Genomic DNA, 19,729 nt, shown 5'->3' on the forward strand with positions numbered 1-19,729 from the left:
CTCATCTGTAAGGTGGGACTAATACCCACCTCACAGAGTACCTGGGAACCTTAAAGAAAGCCACACAATCTAGTGTAAACCCTGACCCCAAGGGTCAGAGACTTGCCCAAGGGCACACTGCCAGTAATGGCAAAGGCAGGATGTGAGCCCAACTCTGACTCATGTTCTTCTCATGCCACCAGCAGCCTCCTCTCCCCTCCACTCCAGCACTCTTCAAATCTCAAGTAGGGTTAAGGGCCATTAAGATAAGGTCTGATAAGGAACACTTGACATCAGCTCCCTATCTCTCCTTAGTGATACCCCTCCATCTGGCAGCCCTAACCCCTCAGTTTGGGAGGGAAGGGAATTCCAGGCCCAGACCAGATCTCACTGCCCTGAAGTGAGAAGTCCTAGGTTGGAGCTTGCATTTCCCCTTAATTGCAACATGATCCTGAGCCAGGCACTGTGCTTTTCTGGGCCTCAGTTTCTTCATCTGAGATGTGGTGGGGGCTGGAGAGATGATCTCCAAAGAGCCCTCACCATGGATGACTCTGCCCCTAGAAGGAAGGGGGGTCAGTGGTTCCCTGCTTTGAGTTGGGGCCTGGGGCAGCAAGGAGATTCTGCTTATCTCAGATCCCTCAGATCAAAGAGAGCTGGACCAGCCTCTTATCTGGAAGCCCAGGGCTCCCACAAGCAAGTCAGTTGGTCACAAGTCTCCCCACAAGAAAGGGGAGGAGACATGGGGGGAATGGAGGAGGGAGCCTTCTCCAGCTGTGGAACCTACCAAAGACCCCAGACTCCAAGAAGTTAAACCTCCAGGTCTACAGGCAGGGGGAGGGATGAAAAGAATTCCAGATGTTCTGACTCTAGCAGTCCCTTCACTCAGTCTCCCCATGTGCACGATGGGAGCAATAAATCCAACCAGAAGGAGTGCCATGTGTGTAAGCTTGACCATGCAATGCGTGGGAACAGGAAGAGGGCAGGTCTTCCTAGGCTACCAATTCACACCCACCACCATTCCCCAACCCGCCCAGAACCAAGTGCCCAGCTAGCCTGCGGAGGGGAGAGTTGGGTGGATCCCTGAATGCCAAGACCAAACACTCCTGGCAGGTTACAGTGTCTTTCCAGCAGTCAGGAGGCCTCACCTCATACACCTTCACCCTTCTCTATCTTCCAAGGGCATTTGATCCGAGGGATCAACCCTTCCTTGAGTCTTGATTTCCCCTTCCCACTTGCTCCCTCTCTAAGCGCTTGGAGGCTTTAATGCTTAGTCCTCAACCCCTAACCCTCCCCACAGTGCTTCCTCCACTAGTCCTCTCCACACAGTCCAAATCCCTGGGGGCTGCAGGCTTTCTCTGCCCAGAGGATGTGCAGGTACCTCCATCATAAGATGACACCCTTCTATTTGTAAATGGATGAAGGGCACAGGCTTTGTAATGTGACAGGCTTGAATTTGAATCCAGATTCAGCTATCTCCTTGCTGTGGCCTTGAGAAAGTGACTTCACTTCTCTGAACTCCAGCTTCCTCATCTCTAAAATGGGAGAATAGCCTGTCGCTTGTGGGACTGTTGGAGGACAAAGGACAAATGAATTAACTGATGTAAAGGGATGGCATAAGGCCTTATTTTTATCTTTGCTACCATCTCCCAGCCAAGCAGCCTCAAGCACAGAAGCCCACACAGCTCCCTCTGGCCCTTACTCTCAACATCTGGTTAATCCCAGGTCTTATCAATTCAGTTACTTCCTCCGAAGTCTCTGCAGCTGCCACTCCTCTTCACTCCCACAGCCCCCACCCTGTCCCCAGCTCTCACCTCATCACCTCTCCCCTGGATTACTGCAACAGTCTCTCAGCCTCCACTCTCACCACCCCACCCCTCAACCTGTCCTGCCTGCACCTGCCCCCACCCTAGAGCCATCTTCCTAACACCCCATTTTTGTAGACTCCTCTCCCTTGCTCAAACACCTTCACTGGCTCCCTATGGCCTGCAGACTCCAGACCTCTCTCCCTGCCTTGTACTCTCTCCCTCCTTCTCTCACAGACTAATGAATGATTACTTATACTGGCACTTGAGTACTTATACTCAAGCTCCAGTCCCCACCTGGGCCTGTCACAGCAGAGGCTGAGGCCGAGGATGACTTAGGATCCTCAGCACAAGTAAAACCAAAGGTACTGAGGTCTACATTCCCAATGGAACCTCAAGAAAAGGACCCTCGGCTACTTTTCCCTCCCACCTCCATGTTCAGTCTCAACTCCATTTGTTTTTTGTTTTTGAAATGGAGTCGCGTTCTTGTCACCCAGGCTGGAGAGCAGTGGCACAATCTCGGCTCGCTGCAACCTTCACCTCCTGAGTTCAAGTGATTCTCCTGCCTCAGCCGCCCAAGTAGCTGAGATTACAGGTGCCTGCCACCATGCCTGGCTAGTTTTTGTATTTTTAGTAGAGACAGGGTTTCACCATGTTGGCTGGGCTGGTCTCAAACTCCTGACCTCAGGTGATCCACCCACCTCAACCTCCTAAAGTGCTGGAATTACAGGTGTGAGCATCCAGCCCATTCATTTTCTTTTTTTTTTTTTTGAGGCGGAGTCTTGCTCTGTCGCCCAGGCTGGAGTGCAGTGGCTGGATCTCAGCTCACTGCAAGCTCCGCCTCCCGGGTTCACGCCATTCTCCTGCCTCAGCCTCCCAAGTAGCTGGGACTACAGGTGCCCGCCACCTCGCCCGGCTAGTTTTTTGTATTTTTTCAGTAGAGACAGGGTTTCACTGTGTTAGCCAGGATGGTCTCCATCTCCTGACCTCGTGATCCGCCCGTCTCAGCCTCCCAAAGTGCTGGGATTACAGGCTTGAGCCACCGCGCCCGGCTTTGTTTTTTTTTTTTTTGAGACGGAGTCTCGCTCTGTCGCCCAGGCTGTAGTGCAGTGGCCAGATCTCAGCTCACTGCAAGCTCTGCCTCCCGGGTTCATGCCATTCTCCTGCCTCAGCCTCCCGAGTAGCTGGGACTACAGGCGCCCGCCACCTCACCCACCACCTCACCCGGCTAGTGTTTTGTATTTTTCAGTAGAGACAGGGTTTCACTGTGTTACTCAGGATGGTCTCGATCTCCTGACCTCGTGATCCGCCCGTCTCGGCCTCCCAAAGTGCTGGGATTACAGGCTTGAGCCACCGCACCCGGCCTTCTTTCTTTTTTTTTTTTTTTTTGAGACAGGGTCTCACTCTGTCACCCAGACAGGAGTGCAGTGGCACAATCAGTTCACTGAAGCCTTGACCTCCCAGGTTCACATAATCCCCTCATCTCAGCCTCTCAAACTACTGAGACCAAAGGCACACGTGCCACCATGCCCAGATAATGTGTTATTTCTTGTAGAAATCGGGGGAATCTCGTCATGTTGCCCCAAACTACTCTCGAACTCCTGGGTTCAAGTGATCCTCCCACCTCAGCCTCCCAAAATGCTGGGATTACAGGCATGAGCCACCTCACCTGACCTCAACTCCACGCCTTTGCTCACAACCATACCCCACAGCTGAAACAAACCCCTGGTTCTCTCATTTAACCAACAATTTAGGACTAATTTCAATCCTGTGGTTACTTCAAATACCAATTAGGACCATCTCCTCAGTTTTCTAAAGCTGACCCCAACCCAGAAGGCTTTTGATCTATAGCCTAGAATATTTCCTAGCCCCCACACTTAATTTCTGTGTTGTCTTGACATTGCTTTCTAATTTTTTTCAGAACGCCGTAAAGCTTGAGTTGAGCCATGAGTTTCAGCAGGAGCTAGAAGCTCACAAGTGTTGCTGGAAGCCCCAGGCCACTTCCTCAAGGGCCAGTAGGCAAGAGACTATAAACAGCCTTCTTATCTTCTCTCTCCTCCATCACAAATGGTCACAAGTCTGGGCCCACAGTTAGTTCCTAGGAAACCATCAGATCGGAGCGACCATCAGAGGACAGATGAAGGGCCCCAGTCCTGCCCCCTCAGTGCAGATTCTATGAGACAGGTAGGCACAGTTAGGACTTTCAGGACTGCTGGGGCAAGGTGAGTGCTGGAAGGTCCTAGAGATTCTACCTTCTGAGAAATCCTCAAAGAGCCTAACTGAACTTAGTTAACCCTTTTCTTATTGTCATTTTGATTGCATTACTACCGCAAACCACCATAGGCAAATGACCTTGGACAAGTCCCTCTTTCCTGGACCTCAGTCTCTTCATCCAGGAAATGGATAGCCAGAATGGTAAAGGTCCCAAGAAGTCACCTAGGACCCCTGATTTCATAGACAGGCCCCCTGTAGGAGCCAGGGTGATCCAGAGAAGTGAAAGGAATCTGCTCAAGGTCACCAGGGCCTATTCCAGAGCCTCATTGAGAGGAGAGGTCCCCCACTTCCCAGCCCAGGCTCTTTCCACCACCCCCTCCATGGAGCGATGAGATCATCAAGCTCCGGTTGGGAATCTCTAGGAATGTGGGCCACCCTGGGAATACACCCATAGATTCTCCCACCACAGCAGGACCCCCTTCACCCCAACTCCTCTGGGATTTCCTCACTCCCCCAGACCAACAGGTATCCCTAAGGTGCCTGCCTATGTTGAAGACCCTCTATCTTGGGGAGAGGGGAATGGAACCATCACCCTGCCCTTCCCCCATCTCTGGATTCACCAGTAAGAAAACTAGGCACTCTCGATAGCCCCTCCTTCAGCACCCCTCAGGGATACCCTGAACTGCCGTACTTGGGAGAAACAGGAATCCCATCTCCTGGGGTTGGAGGCCTTCCCCATTCCTTCCCCTCCCCCTTGGAGCCTGGAATGTGACCCGCGGAGGGATCCCGCAGCAGCCGGCAAGGGCTGCGTTCCAGCTCGGTGGCTGCATTGAAAGAGGGAGATGCGGCGGCGACCTCGGGGACCGCGGGGACGGGAGACGGGGGAGGCGGGGAGAAATCGCGGTGGCGCGGGTGGGGGCAGGGAGCGAGCCAAGAAAACCAGTCCGACTCCCGATCGCGCCAGATGGAGGCGGTCCCGAGCCTCCAGCCCCGGGTTTCCAGCTTCTCCCTTCCACCTTTGTCTCCCCTCCCTCCTACAAACTTTCAGCCTTCAGCCTGTTGGGGGCTAAGATCCGGGGAATAAGCATGTGTGTTCGAGTGCCTTAGGGTCTGCTGTGAGCCTGAGTGCGAGTCCCATTGGTTGTGCAGTTACGAACCTGTGTGTACATCTGTGTGCCCAAGACGCTGGGCAACTGTACCCACATGACCGATGTGTGTGAACGACTGTGCCTATGTGTCTGGATCTGCGCGTAGGTGTAGCTCGTGTGGCTGTGTAAACCGCATGCATAGGTATACATGTACCTGTGTCTCAGGCACTGTGCGTCCTACTGCGATGGTACGAGGGTGTGGGTGTGATGGTGTATGTGATCCTGTGTCTGCGTGTCCGTACATCTGAGTGGGTGTTGTGCCTGTGACTGTGTAAACTGCGAACATGTACGTGTGCCCGCCGGTGGATATTACCGTGTACGTGTGTCTCCGTGTGCTGTGAGAGGTGGGGTCTGCGCGGGGATTCCCGACCCCCCCCACACTCACTCTAGGCCCCGGGAGAGGGCAGCAGCGGTGGCGACGGCCGCAGCAGGGACCCTCCTCCCTGCCTGCCCCGCCCCCACCCCGGCCCCTACCTGCCGGCCTCTTCGCCGACCGCCCGAACCGCCAGAAGCTGCGGACCCGGGGACCGCTGGGGGCCTTCCTCTTGTGGTGTGAGTTGCCCATGGCGGGCGCGGGAGCCGGCGCGGGAACCCAAGCGCGGCCCAGCCAGCCCGGCCGCCGGGCCCGCAGCCCCGGGAGGGAGGCAGCGAGACTCGCGGGCGGGCACCGCGGGCGCCCCCAGCCCCAGCGCGACCACGCCCCCGAGCTCTGCGGCCAATGGCCAGGCAGGGGGCGGGACCGGAGGAGGGGCGGGGCCTGGCTCGCATCCCGTTGGCTCCGCCCTCCCGGGACCTGGGAGACCTGCTGAGCCGCTCAGCCTACGGCGCAAAAGGGAAGGCCGGGCCAGTCCAGGTGGGGCAGGTGGGTTGCCCGCTCTCTCAGCCCAGAGGCTACCTCTCTGAGGAGTGCAATGGAGCTGGGAAAACGCGGATCCGGAGCCCTGCTGCAGCTAGAGTCCACGAGCCACCTCCCCATGAGTGTCACGTGCCTGTGTGTACAAATGTATCAAACTGACTGTATTTCTGTAGTTACAGTGTTCAAAATAGTAGCACCCTTTTACTTAGTGTTTACTATGTGCCAGGCTCTGTGCTAACCGCTTTCGTGCATTACTTCATTTTATCCACAAGACAATTGTGTAAGGTACGTGTTTTTTTTTTTTTTAGACCAAGTCTCACTCTCGCCCAGGCTGGAATGCAGTGGCAGGTTCTCGGCTCACTGCAACCTCCGCCTGCCGGGTTCAAGCGATTCTCCTGCCTCAACCTCCCGAGTAGCTGGGACTACAGGCGCGCGCCACCACGCCCGGCTAATTTTTGTAATTTTAGTAGAGATGGGGTTTCACCATGTTGGTCACGCTGGTCTCAAACTCCTGAACTCAGGTGATCTGCCTGCCTGCTTCGGCCTCCCAAAGTGCTGGGATTACAGGTGTGAGCCACCCCACCCGGCCTGTTAAATATTTTTTTAACCAGCCTGGCCAACATGGTGAAACCCCGTCTCTACTAAAAATACAAAAATTAGCCAGGCATGGTGGCGCACACCTGTAATCCCACCTACTCAGTAGGCTGAGGCAGGAGAATCACTTGAACCCGGGAGGTGGAGGTTGCAGTGAGCCAAGATCACACCACTGCACTCCAGCCTGGGAGACAGAGCAAGACTCTGTCTCAAAATTTTGTGTTTGTGTGTGTGTGTGTCTTTAAAAAGGCCAGGTGTTGTGGCTCACACCTGTAATCCCAGCACTTTGGGAGGCCAAGGCGGGCAGATCACTTCAGGTCAGGAGTTTGAGACTAGCCTGGCCAACATGGTAAAACCTCATCTTGCTAAAAACACAAAAAATTAGCCAGGCATGGTAGCTCATGCTTGTAATCCCAGCTACTTGGGAGGCTGAGATGGAAGGATCGCTTGAACCTGGGAGGCAGAGGTTGCGTTGAGCCAAGATCGCACCACTGCACTCCAGCCTGGGTGACAGAGTGAAAAATTAAAAACGGAGAGATGCAAAGCCTTCTAGACTGCCTGGGGCTCCCACCTCTGTGTCCTCATCACAGGTGTCCTTGTGCTAAGGGACCTGCCCAGGGCACCATTGCCTGGGCTACGACTCTTCTTTACCATAACTTCTGCCCTGTCTCTCCAACTAGAGGCAGCATGGTACAGCAGAGAGAGCACTGGGCTGGAAGTCTAGAGCCCTCCATTGTAAGCCCCACATGGCTTATCCTTCCTGGAACTGGAATAAGCCCCTCCACTACACTGTGCTGCCTCTTATGGCTCCAGCACACCCTCTTCTCTCCCTGCAAAATGGGAGAGTCAAAGCTAAACCCAACTCTCTCTGAGGCCCTTCTCTTGCTAGAGTCTCAGGTTGACAACAGTGCAGTCCTTGAAAGGCTGGCAAGTTATTCACCCATAGAAAATATTCATTGAGCATACAATGTGTACCAAGCTGCGTGTACAGAGAAAACAGTTCTAGTGTCAAAGCTATCTGCTAGCCAATTCCCTGAATTTATATAGATAGGGAAACTGGAGCCCATAAAAAGGACGGTTAGTACAGGGACGCAGAGGGAATACCCCAGGGTAAAGTCTAAATTTCTTGGCATGAATTAAGTGAGGACAGGTATGTGAAGAGGCTCAAAGGATGTCTGAAGTGTGGCAGGTACCTTGGCCTTCACAGGAAGCCTTGGAGGAGCTGCCCCCGCCTACCACTTCAGCCTCATCTCCGACCTCATCTCTGAGATGAGAATCTCCTCCTTCTCAGAGCTACAACCACACAAAACTGCTTGTCACCCTCCAGCACACAACTCCAGGCCTTCACATCTGCCATCCCCTCTTCCACCTTGGCCTGAAAGGTGCCTCTTCATTCTCAATGCCCTGCTCTACATGCTGCTCCTCCATGAAGTCTTCCTTGTACCCCTTCTTCCCCCAGCTCAGTGCTTCCTTACTGAAGGCCCCACAGACATTAGTGCTGCCTTCTGATATAGTACTGATCACACCCCAGGGCTCCCCTGCACCCCATGTTCACCATCCCAGCACTTGCCTTCAGACAAGAGTTTCAGTATCTGCCTTTCCAACCAGAACAGTTTCCTCAAGAGCAGGGATTGTCTGACTCCTCTTAGTAACCCCAGGCTCAGCACATAGTAGGTGTACCTATGTGTTTAATAGAAACTGGTGGAGGTGGCCGGGCGCGGTGGCTCAAGCCTGTAATCCCAGTACTTTGGGAGGCCGAGGCGGGCGGATCACGAGGTCAGGAGATCGAGACCATCCTGGCTAACACGGTGAAACCCCGTCTCTACTAAAAAAAAAAAAATACAAAAAGCTAGCCGGGCGAGGTGGCGGGCGCCTGTAGTCCCAGCTACTCCGGAGGCTGAGGCAGGAGAATGGCGTGAACCCGGGAGGCGGAGCTTGCAGTGAGCTGAGATCCGGCCACTGCACTCCAGCCCGGGTGACAGAGCGAGACTCCGTCTCAAAAAAAAAAAAAAAAAAAAAAAAAAAAAGAAACTGGTGGAGGTGGAGATGGTGGGGCTTGTAGATTAGCTGTAGTAGCAACGGTGACGCTTGCATACTGACGGAGGTAGTGATGATAGCACATAAATACTTTCACTGCAAAGGCAGTGCTAGCTCCAGGATCCTGTGGGAGGAGTACTGCCCACTGCCAAGAACACAGGAGAGGCTAGGCTAGGACTGGTGGGAAGAAGTAGGTGGTATGGAAGACATATGGACCAGAACTCCAGGAACCACAAGAATGAGCTGGAATGCCTCGTGACCCTCTTAGAAAATGGTGGGGAAGGCTGGGCGCAGTGGCTCACGCCTGTAATCCCAGCACTTGGGAGGCAGAGGCGGGCAGATCACCTGAGGTCGGGAGTTCGAGACCAGCCTGACCAACATGGTGAAACCCCACCTCTACTAAAAATACAAAATTAGCCGGGCATGGTGGCGGGCGCCTGTAATCCTGGCTACTTGGGAGGCTGATGCAGGAGAATTGCTTGAACCTGGGAGTCGGAAGTTGCAGTGAGCCGAGATCGCACCACTGCACTCCAGCATGGGCGACACAGCGAGAGTGTCTCAAAAAAATAAATAAATAAAAGGGGCCGGGCACAGTGGCTCATGCCTGTAATCCCAGCACTTTGGAAGGCTGAGGCGGGCAGATCACAAGGTCAGCAGTTTAAGACCAGCCTGGCCAACATGGTGAAACCCCATCTCTACTAAAAATACAAAAATTAAGCCGGGTGCGGTGGCTCATGCCTGTAATCCCAGCACTTTGGGAGGCCGAGGTGGGCAGATCATGAGGTCAGGAGATCGAGATCATCCTAACACACACAGTGAAACCCCGTCTCTACTAAAAACACAAAAAATTATCCGGGCGTGGTGGCAGGCACCTGTAGTCCAAGCTACTCGGGAGGCTGAGGCAGGAGGATGGTGTGAACCCAGGAGATGGAGCTTGCAGTGAGCCGAGATCGCACCACTGCACTCCAGCCTGGGCAACAGAACGAGACTCTGTCTCAAAAAAAAAAAAGGAAAGAAAAAAATTATCTGGGCGTGGTGGCAGGCACCTGTGGTCCAAGCTACTCGGGAGGCTGAGGCAGGAGAATTGCTTAAACCCAGGAGCTGGAGGTTGCGGTAAGCAGAGATCACACCACTGCACTCCAGTCTGGGAAACAAGAGCAAAACTCTGTCTCAAAAAATAAAAAAGAAAATGCTGGGGAAGACCTCACTTGGCTAGACTTGGAGGATGGGGTGTCCTAAGCAGACAGGAGGCCTCACTTAGTATTCTCCCCACCAGGAGCCTCCTGGGAATCATGCACTTTGCTACAAGATTCAGGGTTTAAATCCTTTGTGGGCTGAGCTGTCTCTATGTCCCCTTCCATGCCAAGCACAGAGTTGGGCACCCTGTGAGTGGGCTGACAGTCCTTTAATGAATCAGCCCTTCAGGACAGTAGAGTACAAGGGCATAGAGTACAGGAGGGTATAACTAACGATGGGGGAGGCGGACAGAGATTTCACTCCTCCTGCCCGAGGAAGCTGCACGAACTTGGCTGACTCCCCCAAGTCTGCCAACGGGCTGGAGGTCGCCTTGGGGTCTGCACAAGGAAGGTGTGTGTCCCTGTTCCTCTAACCCCGCCATGTTCACTGTGGCCCAAATAACATACAATGCTTCCTCTTATTCGTTTTCTTTAGCATGAGCAGCTGAAACAGCTTTGAGGGTCTGGAGAGAGAGGGATTTCCAAGGAGCAGGTGCTGAGGGGAGGCGCTCACTCTGCCCTCTGCTGACAAGAGAATGCAGATTTTTGGGGTCACAAGGCTTGGCCACCACAGTTCAACCCTGGCTAGGAGCCATGCTTCAGGGACTGCTGGGAGGGTACAGTGTGGAGAGAGCACACTGACTGAGAGCCCCTTTCAGGCCCAAGGGGAATTTCCAAGAGAAGGGTGAGGGAGAGATAGCTGGAAGGAGCCCCTGAAGGTGTTGAGGGGAGGGCAGGGGAGACTCCCTTGGCCTTGCTTCCTTCTCAGCTCTTCCTACCCCTGGCAGAGGCACCTCTCTGGGACGGGATTTTCCATTTGAAGTCTGAACAAAGGAGTGAGGAAGCTGAAGGCCTGACAGTGTGGGCTTCTCTTCTGCCTCTGACACTAGATGGCCATGTGAACTTGAGCAAGTCACTTCCTCCTCTGGGCCTCAGCTGCCCTGTCTGTATGTACCATGAGGGCTCCCTATGACATCTCGAGCCATGAGCTCTGACAGTCTAGGATCCAGAGATGCCCATCTCTGGGGGCCCATACTGGAGCATTACCTATCACCCAAGGCCACTTAGCCAGGCCTTGTGCTGGCCAGGGCAGAGGGAAGTGTCTGTCAACCCAGTCTTTGCCCTTCGGGTATTCAAAATAGTGAGGTACAGCAATCCCTGGATCCCATGGAACCCCAGATAGCCAGCTGGTCCCAAGCCCCCAGCATCTGCCTTGCCTGACGCCAGTGCCACAAACCCTTCAATCCCAGCTTCCTTTCATCCTTCCATTTTAGCTCAAGTGCCACCTCCCTGGGGAAGCCATCATTGACTTCCCTCAGTGATTGCTGTGCTTCGTCTTATCACACTTTTTAACCCTTAATTACTTGTTCGGCATATTTTTCCCTCTACACACACACTCGTTGTGAGGTTCATGAGGCCCAGGACTTTGTCTCTTAGTCATCCCTAGGACAGTGCCTGGTATATATCACTTAGGAAATATTTGTGAAATAAGTGAGTGAGGCTCCCTCTCCCGTCTGGACCCTAAGAAAACAATGTCCATCCTCTCACAGGGGTCTGAGGGAGACAGAGCAGCCACCCTGTCACACTCTTTATTTTATTTTATTTTATTTTTGAGACAGAGTCTCGCTCTGTCGCCCAGGCTGGAGTGCAGTCGCCCTATCTCAGCTCACTGCAAGCTCCGCCTCCCGGGTTCACGCCATTCTCCTGCCTCAGCCTCCCGAGTAGCTGGGACTACAGGCGCCCGCCACCTCGCCCGGCTAATTTTTTGTATTTTTTAGTAGAGACAGGGTTTCACCGTGTTAGCCAGGATGGTCTCGATCTCCTGACCTTGTGATCCGCCCGCCTCGGCCTCCCAAAGTGCTGGGATTACAGGCGTGAGCCACCGCGCCCAGCACACTCTTTATTTTTTACATTTCTGGGAAGCCAAAATGTCACATTCTTGAGAAATCCCAAACTCCTCTGGGGAAACCACTCCCCTATTGGAGGTATCCCACAGCAGAGGGAACTCAGCCCCTATTACATTGGTCCAGGCCCCAGGTAAGGACACTGAGGTGCCCTTTACCCAAGAAGGAAGTGGCTGGAAAAGCATATATTGCCCAACCCCAACTCTCCCTAAGCACCCCAGACCCTGTCCCCAGACCTTAAGCACCTTGCTCTAGGGTCTGGGGACAATAATTTCCCCTGGGAGTATGGCAGAGATGACACTGACACCAGGCCCTGAGGGCTGAATAGGAGTTCACTGAATAGCGAAGTGAAGGGGAGCATATCCCAGGCGGGAGAAGCAGCACGGCCACTGACACAGAAGGGGAAAACACATGGAGTGTTGACTGATGGGCAAACAGACACCATCCTGACCTCAGAAGGGCAAGGTGCCCACGACCCCAGAGACTTGACTCTCACTTTGCTTTGGAACTATCTAGGCCCCTTCCTCAGCAGACAGAAATGACATTGTTCATAATGGACTCTTCTTACCCACCTTCCTGTTGAGTTTTGAATGAAACTGTCGCCCAGTTGAACTCCTGTTGCCCAGGCTGGAGTACAGTGGCGTGATCTCAGCTCACTGCAGCCTCTGCCTCTTGGGTTCAAGTGATTCTCCTGTCTCAGCCTCCCAAAGGCGCCTGCCACTACACCAAGCTAATTTTTGTTTTTTGTTTTGAGATGGAGCTTTTTGCTCTTGTTGCCCAGGCTGAAGTGCAATGGCATGATCACAGCTCACTGCAACCTCCGCCTCCTGGGTTCAAGCTATTCTCCTGCCTCAGCCTCCCGAGTAGCTGGGAATACACGTGCAGGTCACCGTACCCGGCTAATTTTTGCCATGTACAGATGGGGTTTTGCCATGTTGGCCAGGCTAGTCTTGAACTCCTGACATTAGGTGATCCCTGCCCGCCTCGGCCCCCCAAAGCACTGGGATTACAGGCGTGAGCCACTGTGCCCAGCCATAATTTTCGTATTTTTAGTAGAGACAGGGTTTTGCCATGTTGGCTAGGCTGGTTTTGAACTCCTGACCTCAAGTGATCCACCCGCCTCAGCCTCCCAAAGTGCTGGGATTACAGGTGTGAGCCATTGCGCCGGCCACCTTACCTACCTTCCTATTACATCTAGGCCACTGGGTCTCAGTGTCTTATCTGGCTGGCTGGAAGTCAGCTCTCCTTTCCTGGACACAGCTCCCATCTCCATGCCTAGCCCCCAACCTCTACAGGCTTACTTCCTCAGCCCCTTCTCAAACCCACAGAATCCTAGAACTGGCAAGAGTCTCAGGGGTCATTAAACCCCAACTTTGTTGGCCAGATGCGGTAGCTCACGCCTGTAATCCCAGCACTTTGGGAGGCCAAGGCGGGTGGATCACAAGGTCAGGAGTTTGAGACCAGCCTGGCCAATATGGTGAAACCCTGTCTCTGCTAAAAATACAAAAATTAGCCAGGCATGGTGGCACGCGCCTGTAGTCCCAGGATGAAGCAGAAGAATCGCTTGAACCTGGGAGGCAGAGGTTGCAATGAGCCGCGATCTCACCACTGCACTCCAGCCTGGGCAACAGAGCGAGACTCCGTCTCACAAAAACAAACAAACAAACAAAAAACTATCTTTGTCAAGACAGGGCATGTCTGGTCCAAAGAGGGGCAGGACTTGCCCAAGGTCATACAACAGAGCAGAACTCAAACTGAGGGTTCTCTCCACAACTCCACGCCATGAAAGGACAGTCCTCCCTGAGTGGCCAGAGGGAACTTGGAGAGGCCACAGTGAACTGACTGGAGTTAACATGGGGCTAAGTCAGCTAGGCCTGGCAGGGTGGCTCTCAAATTCTCAGTATCAGAGCCATGCCCACTCCCACCCCTCAGCCGCTGCCCGCTGCACAAGAGAAACCCTCAAGAGGACTATATACCCCTTTCCCCAAAACTGGTTTTGTCTAAGACTCTAGAGAGGTCATCCCCCTCCAGAGTCAGAAACACAGCCATCATCATATAATTTTCTTCGTAGAGCATGGCCTCTGGAGGCAGACTGAGTGGCTCCGTCATTGTGACACTGTGAACCTCACTTCCACATAGATGGGGACCTTGCCTGTCTGGTCCTCTGGCATTCGTATCACCTTGAACAGTGCCTGACACTACAGAGTAAAGAATATGTCTTCTTCAAATAAATGAAGCTGAGTGACCTTGGACTACTTATTCTCACCCACAAATGGTGATAACTGTCCACCTCCCAGGTTGCTGTAAAGACATAGGAAGACTTTGATGAAAATGCCTGTCCAGGGTATATATAGCACATAGCAGCCTTCCTGTTACTTCTCTTCCCATTCAGATTAGCCAGGACCCTGCCCTCCTTCCACAGGCTGCTTGCTCCTCCAGAAAGCCTCCCCTGATTATCTGCTGGGCTCCAGTCCTGGTATCTGTCCCAGAAACACTTCCTACCCACACACTTGTCTAGAGTCCAGGTGATATTTCTGGAAGATATGGATTCCTGTTTGTTTTCGTTTTTTTTTTGAACTTTTTCTTATGTCTGAGTCCTCCTGTGGGACAAGGGTGAGACTCTACCCTCTGTGAATCCCCCTCAATCATCATCATCATCATGGGCTGTTTTCCAAACATGGATGACGGTGAACTTAACTAATGCCCAAGTCCTCAGCAGCATAACAACAGCAGAAACCTGCTGCCAGCTGGACCATGCTCCACAGTTCACAACGCAGTTGCATGTCTGTTAGGTTATTTGATCCTGGAAAGGTCCCTATAAAGCCAGGATTTATTATCCCTATTTTACAGATAAGGAAACTGAGGCTTGGAGGGGAGAATAACCTGCCAGCATCTTGTAGCTTGAGAGGGGCAGACCAGGGCAGCAGAGTTGTCTTTTTTTTTTTTTTTTTTTTTTTGAGACCTAGTCTCACTCTGTTGCCAGGCTGGAGTACAGTGGTGCAATCTCACCTCACTGCAACCTCCGCCTCCCGGGTTCAGCCTCCTGAGTAGCTGGGATTACAGGCATACGCCACTACGCCTGGCTAATTTTTGTATTTTTAATAGAGACAAGGTTTCACCATGTTGGTCAGGCTGGTCTCGAGCTCCCGACCTCATGATCCACCCACCTTGAACTCCCAAACTGCTGGGATTACAGGCGAGAGCCACTGCGCCCAGCCAAGCAAAGTTATTCTTAGGCCCAGAGCCCATTCCTTCCAGACTGGGTCCTTAGAGCTCAGGTGACTAAACTTATAACATAGTCATAGCAACCCCTTGCATTTCTATAGTGACTTCTCTTCAATATAATTTTCTTTCTTTTTTTTTGGAGTCTCGCTCTGTTGCCTAGGCTGGAGTACAGTGGTGCAATCTTGGCTCACTACAACCTCTGCCTCCGGGTTCAAGCAATTCTTCTGCCTCAGCCTTCCGGGTAGCTGGGAGTACAGGTGCACGCCGCCACGTCCGGCTAATTTTTTGTATTTTTAATAGAGACAAGGTTTCACCATGTTGGTCAGGCTGGTCTCGAGCTCCCGACCTCATGATCCACCCACCTTGAACTCCCAAACTGCTGGATTACAGGCGAGAGCCACTGCGCCCAGCCAAGCAAAGTTATTCTTAGGCCCAGAGCCCATTCCTTCCAGACTGGGTCCTTAGAGCTCAGGTGACTAAACTTATAACATAGTCATAGCAACCCCTTGCATTTCTATAGTGACTTCTCTTCAATATAATTTTCTTTCTTTTTTTTTTGGAGTCTCGCTCTGTTGCCTAGGCTGGAGTACAGTGGTGCAATCTTGGCTCACTGCAACCTCTGCCTCCCGGGTTCAAGCAATTCTTCTGCCTCAGCCTTCCGGGTAGCTGGGAGTACAGGTGCACGCCGCCACGTCCGGCTAATTTTTTGTATTTTAGTACAGACGGGGTTTCACCGTGTTGCCCAGGCTGGTCTCAAACTCCTGAGCTCAGGCAATCCTGCCTGCCTTGGTCTCCCAAAATACTAGGATTAGAGGCGTGAGCCACCACACCCAGGCTTTAATATAATTTTAATATGCTCTCTTGTGAGAATCTGGGTGAGACAGAAAGGTCACAGCCCCATCAAGGCAATGTCCAGCCAGAGGATTCCCCCTTTCTTCCCCACAAGACAGTGGTGGAGTCAGGGAGCCCACAGAGAAGTTGCTCATCCTACATCATGGGGCTTGCTAGTAGCCGAGCCAGGATTTAAACTCTCATCGGCCTGACTCTGATACTCCCCCCACTCTATCAAGTTCCCTCACTTCTCTCTGGGCCATTTCCCATCTGTAAAGTGAGTTGAACGAGAAGATCTTCCAGTCTTACCTGCTGTTCTATGTCCTTGGGAGAGTCATGAAAACAGTCCCCATTTTTTAGGCAGATGATTTGAGTTTAAATCCCAGTTTGGTCAAATCAGTCACTCACTGTCCCTGAGCCTCAATTTTTTCATCGGCAACTGAGATCTTGATATATTCAGACTAATCAATAAATATCAGACTTCCTCTCTTCTTCTAAGTCTGTGCAGGGTAGCAAGGTCAGCAAGGGAATCGTGGAAGACTGGTAAAACTCCATGACAAGCTCAGTTTTTCCATCTTAAAGTAGGAAAGTCAGATTAGAGGAATCAAGACCTGCCTCTTGTAGGTCTTTGAGTCAGAGATTAGAATGGAGGAAATAATGACTTCCCCAGCAAAATCCCTGACCTCCTAGGAATCTCCTGTGTATCCCTCCTCCCCACCTCTCCCAATCTCCATTCTGAACATTTTCCGTGAAAGAGTTAAGCCTTCTGCAGGCTTCCCCTTCCTGGCCAGCGTTGCCAGTGGAGATTAGAGGGATCAGATTTATTTCTCTTAATAAACAGAAAAGAAGTTGTGCCAGGCAGGTGACAAGGAAACAATTGCAATAATAGGAGGCTGGAGTAAAAGGGAACAGGACTTCCTCCAGTCGTACCCAGGTCCACCTCCAGACCTGGGGAAACAACAGCCAGGGGCAAGGAGGTGTTGCCCATGCACGTGGGCTCAAATCAGGCCAACATGCTGCCCAGAAAGCCCAGAGCCACCTGATACCAAACACAAGGCGAGAGGGAGGCCTGGTCACTGACCCAATGACCCCAAACCCAGGTTGTTGCAGCAGTGACCTACAGGCTCAGCTTTTCCAGCCCCCTGCCTCCCAGGCTGGTCTCCCAGAGGAAAAAGGTCCACTGCCCTGGAGTATACACTGCTAGTCCACTAGGCTTCTGCCTGCCAATTCTGACAGTCTGACCACAATCCATCCTGCTGCAATGCCCTCCTGAGTGAGATGGGGATGACTTCAGACTGAATCCCAGTGGGGCAGCCCTGGGACAGACTCCATGTCCTGTTGGGACTGCAGAGCCTTTGGAAACATCTCTCACCCAAATCCAATCCTCCCTCAGGGTTTGGCCCAGTCACCCCAGCCTCAGCACCCTCACTTCTATTTGTGGCTGTGCCGCAGGGAAGCAGGGCCCTTATCCAAAAGGAAGATCAGGCCGGATACAATCACACAAGAGGCTTTCCACCCTCTTCCTGACCCCTAAAGTGTTCCTTATAACTCTCCCAGAAGAGGTGGTTAAAGGACACTGGGAGGATAAACACAGGCAGAATGGGATGGGCCCCGCACACCCGGCCATTTCCTCACCTCCAGCACAGCAGCAGCAGTCTAGGAAAGGTGGACTTCCCAGGACAGCAAACCCCAAGGGAGCTCCACCCTCTTGCAAAGACTCAAGCCCTCCCCACCAAAAGGAAGACAGAAACAGGGGAATGAGGGAAGGCCCAAGAAAGGAGCTGAAAGTGACCCCAGCAGGGATGGGCCGGGTCGACTTCCTCGCCTTTCAGGCTGCCCATCCAGGCCAGAGGAGGAGCCCAGGGGCTCAAATTCAGAAAGACTGAGAACTAGCTGTTGAATTTTAAGTACCCACCCCAGCCCAGGTACAGCCTCTCCATTGAGCTTGGGCCTCAGTTTCCCCCATCTGTAAGCACGCTTCTGACACTGGCTTGTTTCTCCAGGGCTGGAAGAAGGAGTGACGGGGAGGGGCGGGTTGGTTCACCTTGGTGAGCTCACTACCCGAGGAGGTGATGTTTGTGGCCTGACCCAGGTGAGCGTGAGAAAACTGGCCCAGGTGGGAAAAGCCAGCACTGTTAAGAAGCTAAGGCAGGGCACACGGTGCTCCATGCGGGGTCCTTTGTGGGGCTGGAAATCCAGATCCAGCTGGAGCTGAAACTCTTTGTGAGTGCGGTTGACCTTCCAGACCCAGAGGGTCCCCACCAGAGACCCAAGGCCACCTGTCTCTCCCATTTGCCACAGGCCAGCGTTAAGTCTCTGACCCCCTGACTCAGCAGAGGGCAGAACCTGGGTGAGCCTGGGGGAGGGGGAATCGCCTCACCGCCCTGGAGTCGGGCTGCCAGCACTTCCTGCTCTGCCAGGGGATCCCTGGCCCGGCCGGGGGTCCCCTCCCCTCAGAGCGAGGCAAGACTGGGTCTGAAAAGTGCGGAAGGCAGCGCAGGGTGGAGGTGCTCGGACTCAGCCCTGGCCTCTTAGCTCCCCAGCACCAGTTCCTGGGGGTCACCCCCCTCCAACACGCCGCGCGCGGACCCCCAGCAGAGCCCCCGCGGCCGCACCCTCGGCGCCCCCCCGCGCTCAGCCCAGGTGCCGACCGCCTTACCTCGGCCTTTGCCCTTGGCCCTCTTGGCCTTGTCCTCCGCCTTCTTGGCCCGGGGGGCGGCCGGTTCGGCGCCCTCGGCCACCGCCGCCGCCTTCTTGCGCCGCTTGCCCCGCAGCCAGCTGAAAGCGCGGCGGAGGCCGGACGCGCCGGAGCGGGACTTCTTCCTGCGCGGGGGGCCGCCCAAGTTCCCCGGCTCCTCGGCCGCAGGTGCGGCGGGGGGCGCGCGGGCCGCCATGGCAGGCGGGGGCGGAGCGGGCGGCGGGTCAGGCCCCCTGCGGCGCGGCGCCCATGCCGGGGGCGGTCGCCGGGGATGTGCGCCCGGAGAAAAGTTTGGGCGGCGGAGGCCGAGCAGACGCGGAGAGCGGGCGGCGGGAGCGGCGCGGGAGGGGCCGGCCGGGCGGCGGGCGGGGCGCAGGCCGGCGGGGAGGGAAGAAGCGGGGCGGGAGCGGCCGCGGGGCGGGAGCGGCGCTGCCTGCGGCCCCTCCCCGCCTCCCCCTGGCCCGGCGGAGGGCGAGGTCTGGTCCCGCGAGGAGGGGGTCCCGGGAGCCCGGGGTCGTGCCCCCCGCCGGGGCCCGAGAGGGCGGGTCGTGGGGCCGCCCGGGAGGGGGCGGCACTGAGGTTCAGTCCCGCAGGGGGCACCGCGGGAGGTCCGTTCGGAAGGGGGTGGTATGGGGTGGGGACGGGAAGGGGAAGGGCGCAGAAAAGGGGGAGTTAGAGGCTGGGGTTGGACCCCAGGAGTCTTGGTATCCCAAGTTTGGACAGGGAACAGACAGGGGATTCTGGAATATTTTTTCCTGGAATAAGGGAATTTGGAGAACTCCTTCCAAGCCCCGACAGTGTTGGGGGGCTTGCGCCAAGAGTAGAGGCTTCAGACACGTCCAAGACCTGTGACCCGCAGTGGGCATTTCCCTCACATCTGCTGACTAGAGTGGCCTCCTCTCTCTTTACTGCACCTTCCCCCCAGGCTCCAACCATCTTCGGTGTGCAGCAGGGGCCCAGGCGCCCTGTATTCCTGCCTCACCCTTTGGTGGCAGGGATGAGGATAGTCCTTCCTCCGTTTACCCTTGGACTAGGCTTTGAGGCCCCAGGGCACTCCTGCCTGCACCAGGAGTTCCCACTGAGATGCTCAACACTAATTAGGGTTGAACTCTGGGCAGGTGAGAGGCGTGACTGGGAGGCTGGTAGGAAAGAAAGCCTTGAAGAATCCTGAAATTGCTGTGCTCATTGCCTCCAGGCCTCTGGCTC

General features: G+C 54.3%; 1 protein-coding gene across 2 annotated transcripts in view; it reads right to left on the minus strand.

The window, feature by feature from the left end:
- KIAA1522 (KIAA1522 ortholog) overlaps nucleotides 1–18,886 on the minus strand; it is a 36,460-nt gene extending 17,574 nt beyond the window's left edge. Inside the window, exon 1 of one of the 2 annotated variants that reach the window (XM_033227246.1) lies at nucleotides 18,485–18,886. In XM_033227246.1, the coding sequence (XP_033083137.1) occupies nucleotides 18,485–18,719 (235 nt within the window). In that variant the 5' untranslated portion in view covers nucleotides 18,720–18,886. Of the gene's footprint in view, nucleotides 1–5,617; nucleotides 5,830–18,484 lie in introns of those variants that run through there. The other variant, XM_033227247.1, reaches the window with a different exon arrangement.
- Nucleotides 18,887–19,729: the final 843 nt, after the last annotated feature.

Source organism: Trachypithecus francoisi, unplaced genomic scaffold (assembly GCF_009764315.1).
Source record: "Trachypithecus francoisi isolate TF-2019V2 unplaced genomic scaffold, Tfra_2.0 Lachesis_group12, whole genome shotgun sequence".
NCBI lineage: Eukaryota > Metazoa > Chordata > Mammalia > Primates > Cercopithecidae > Trachypithecus > Trachypithecus francoisi.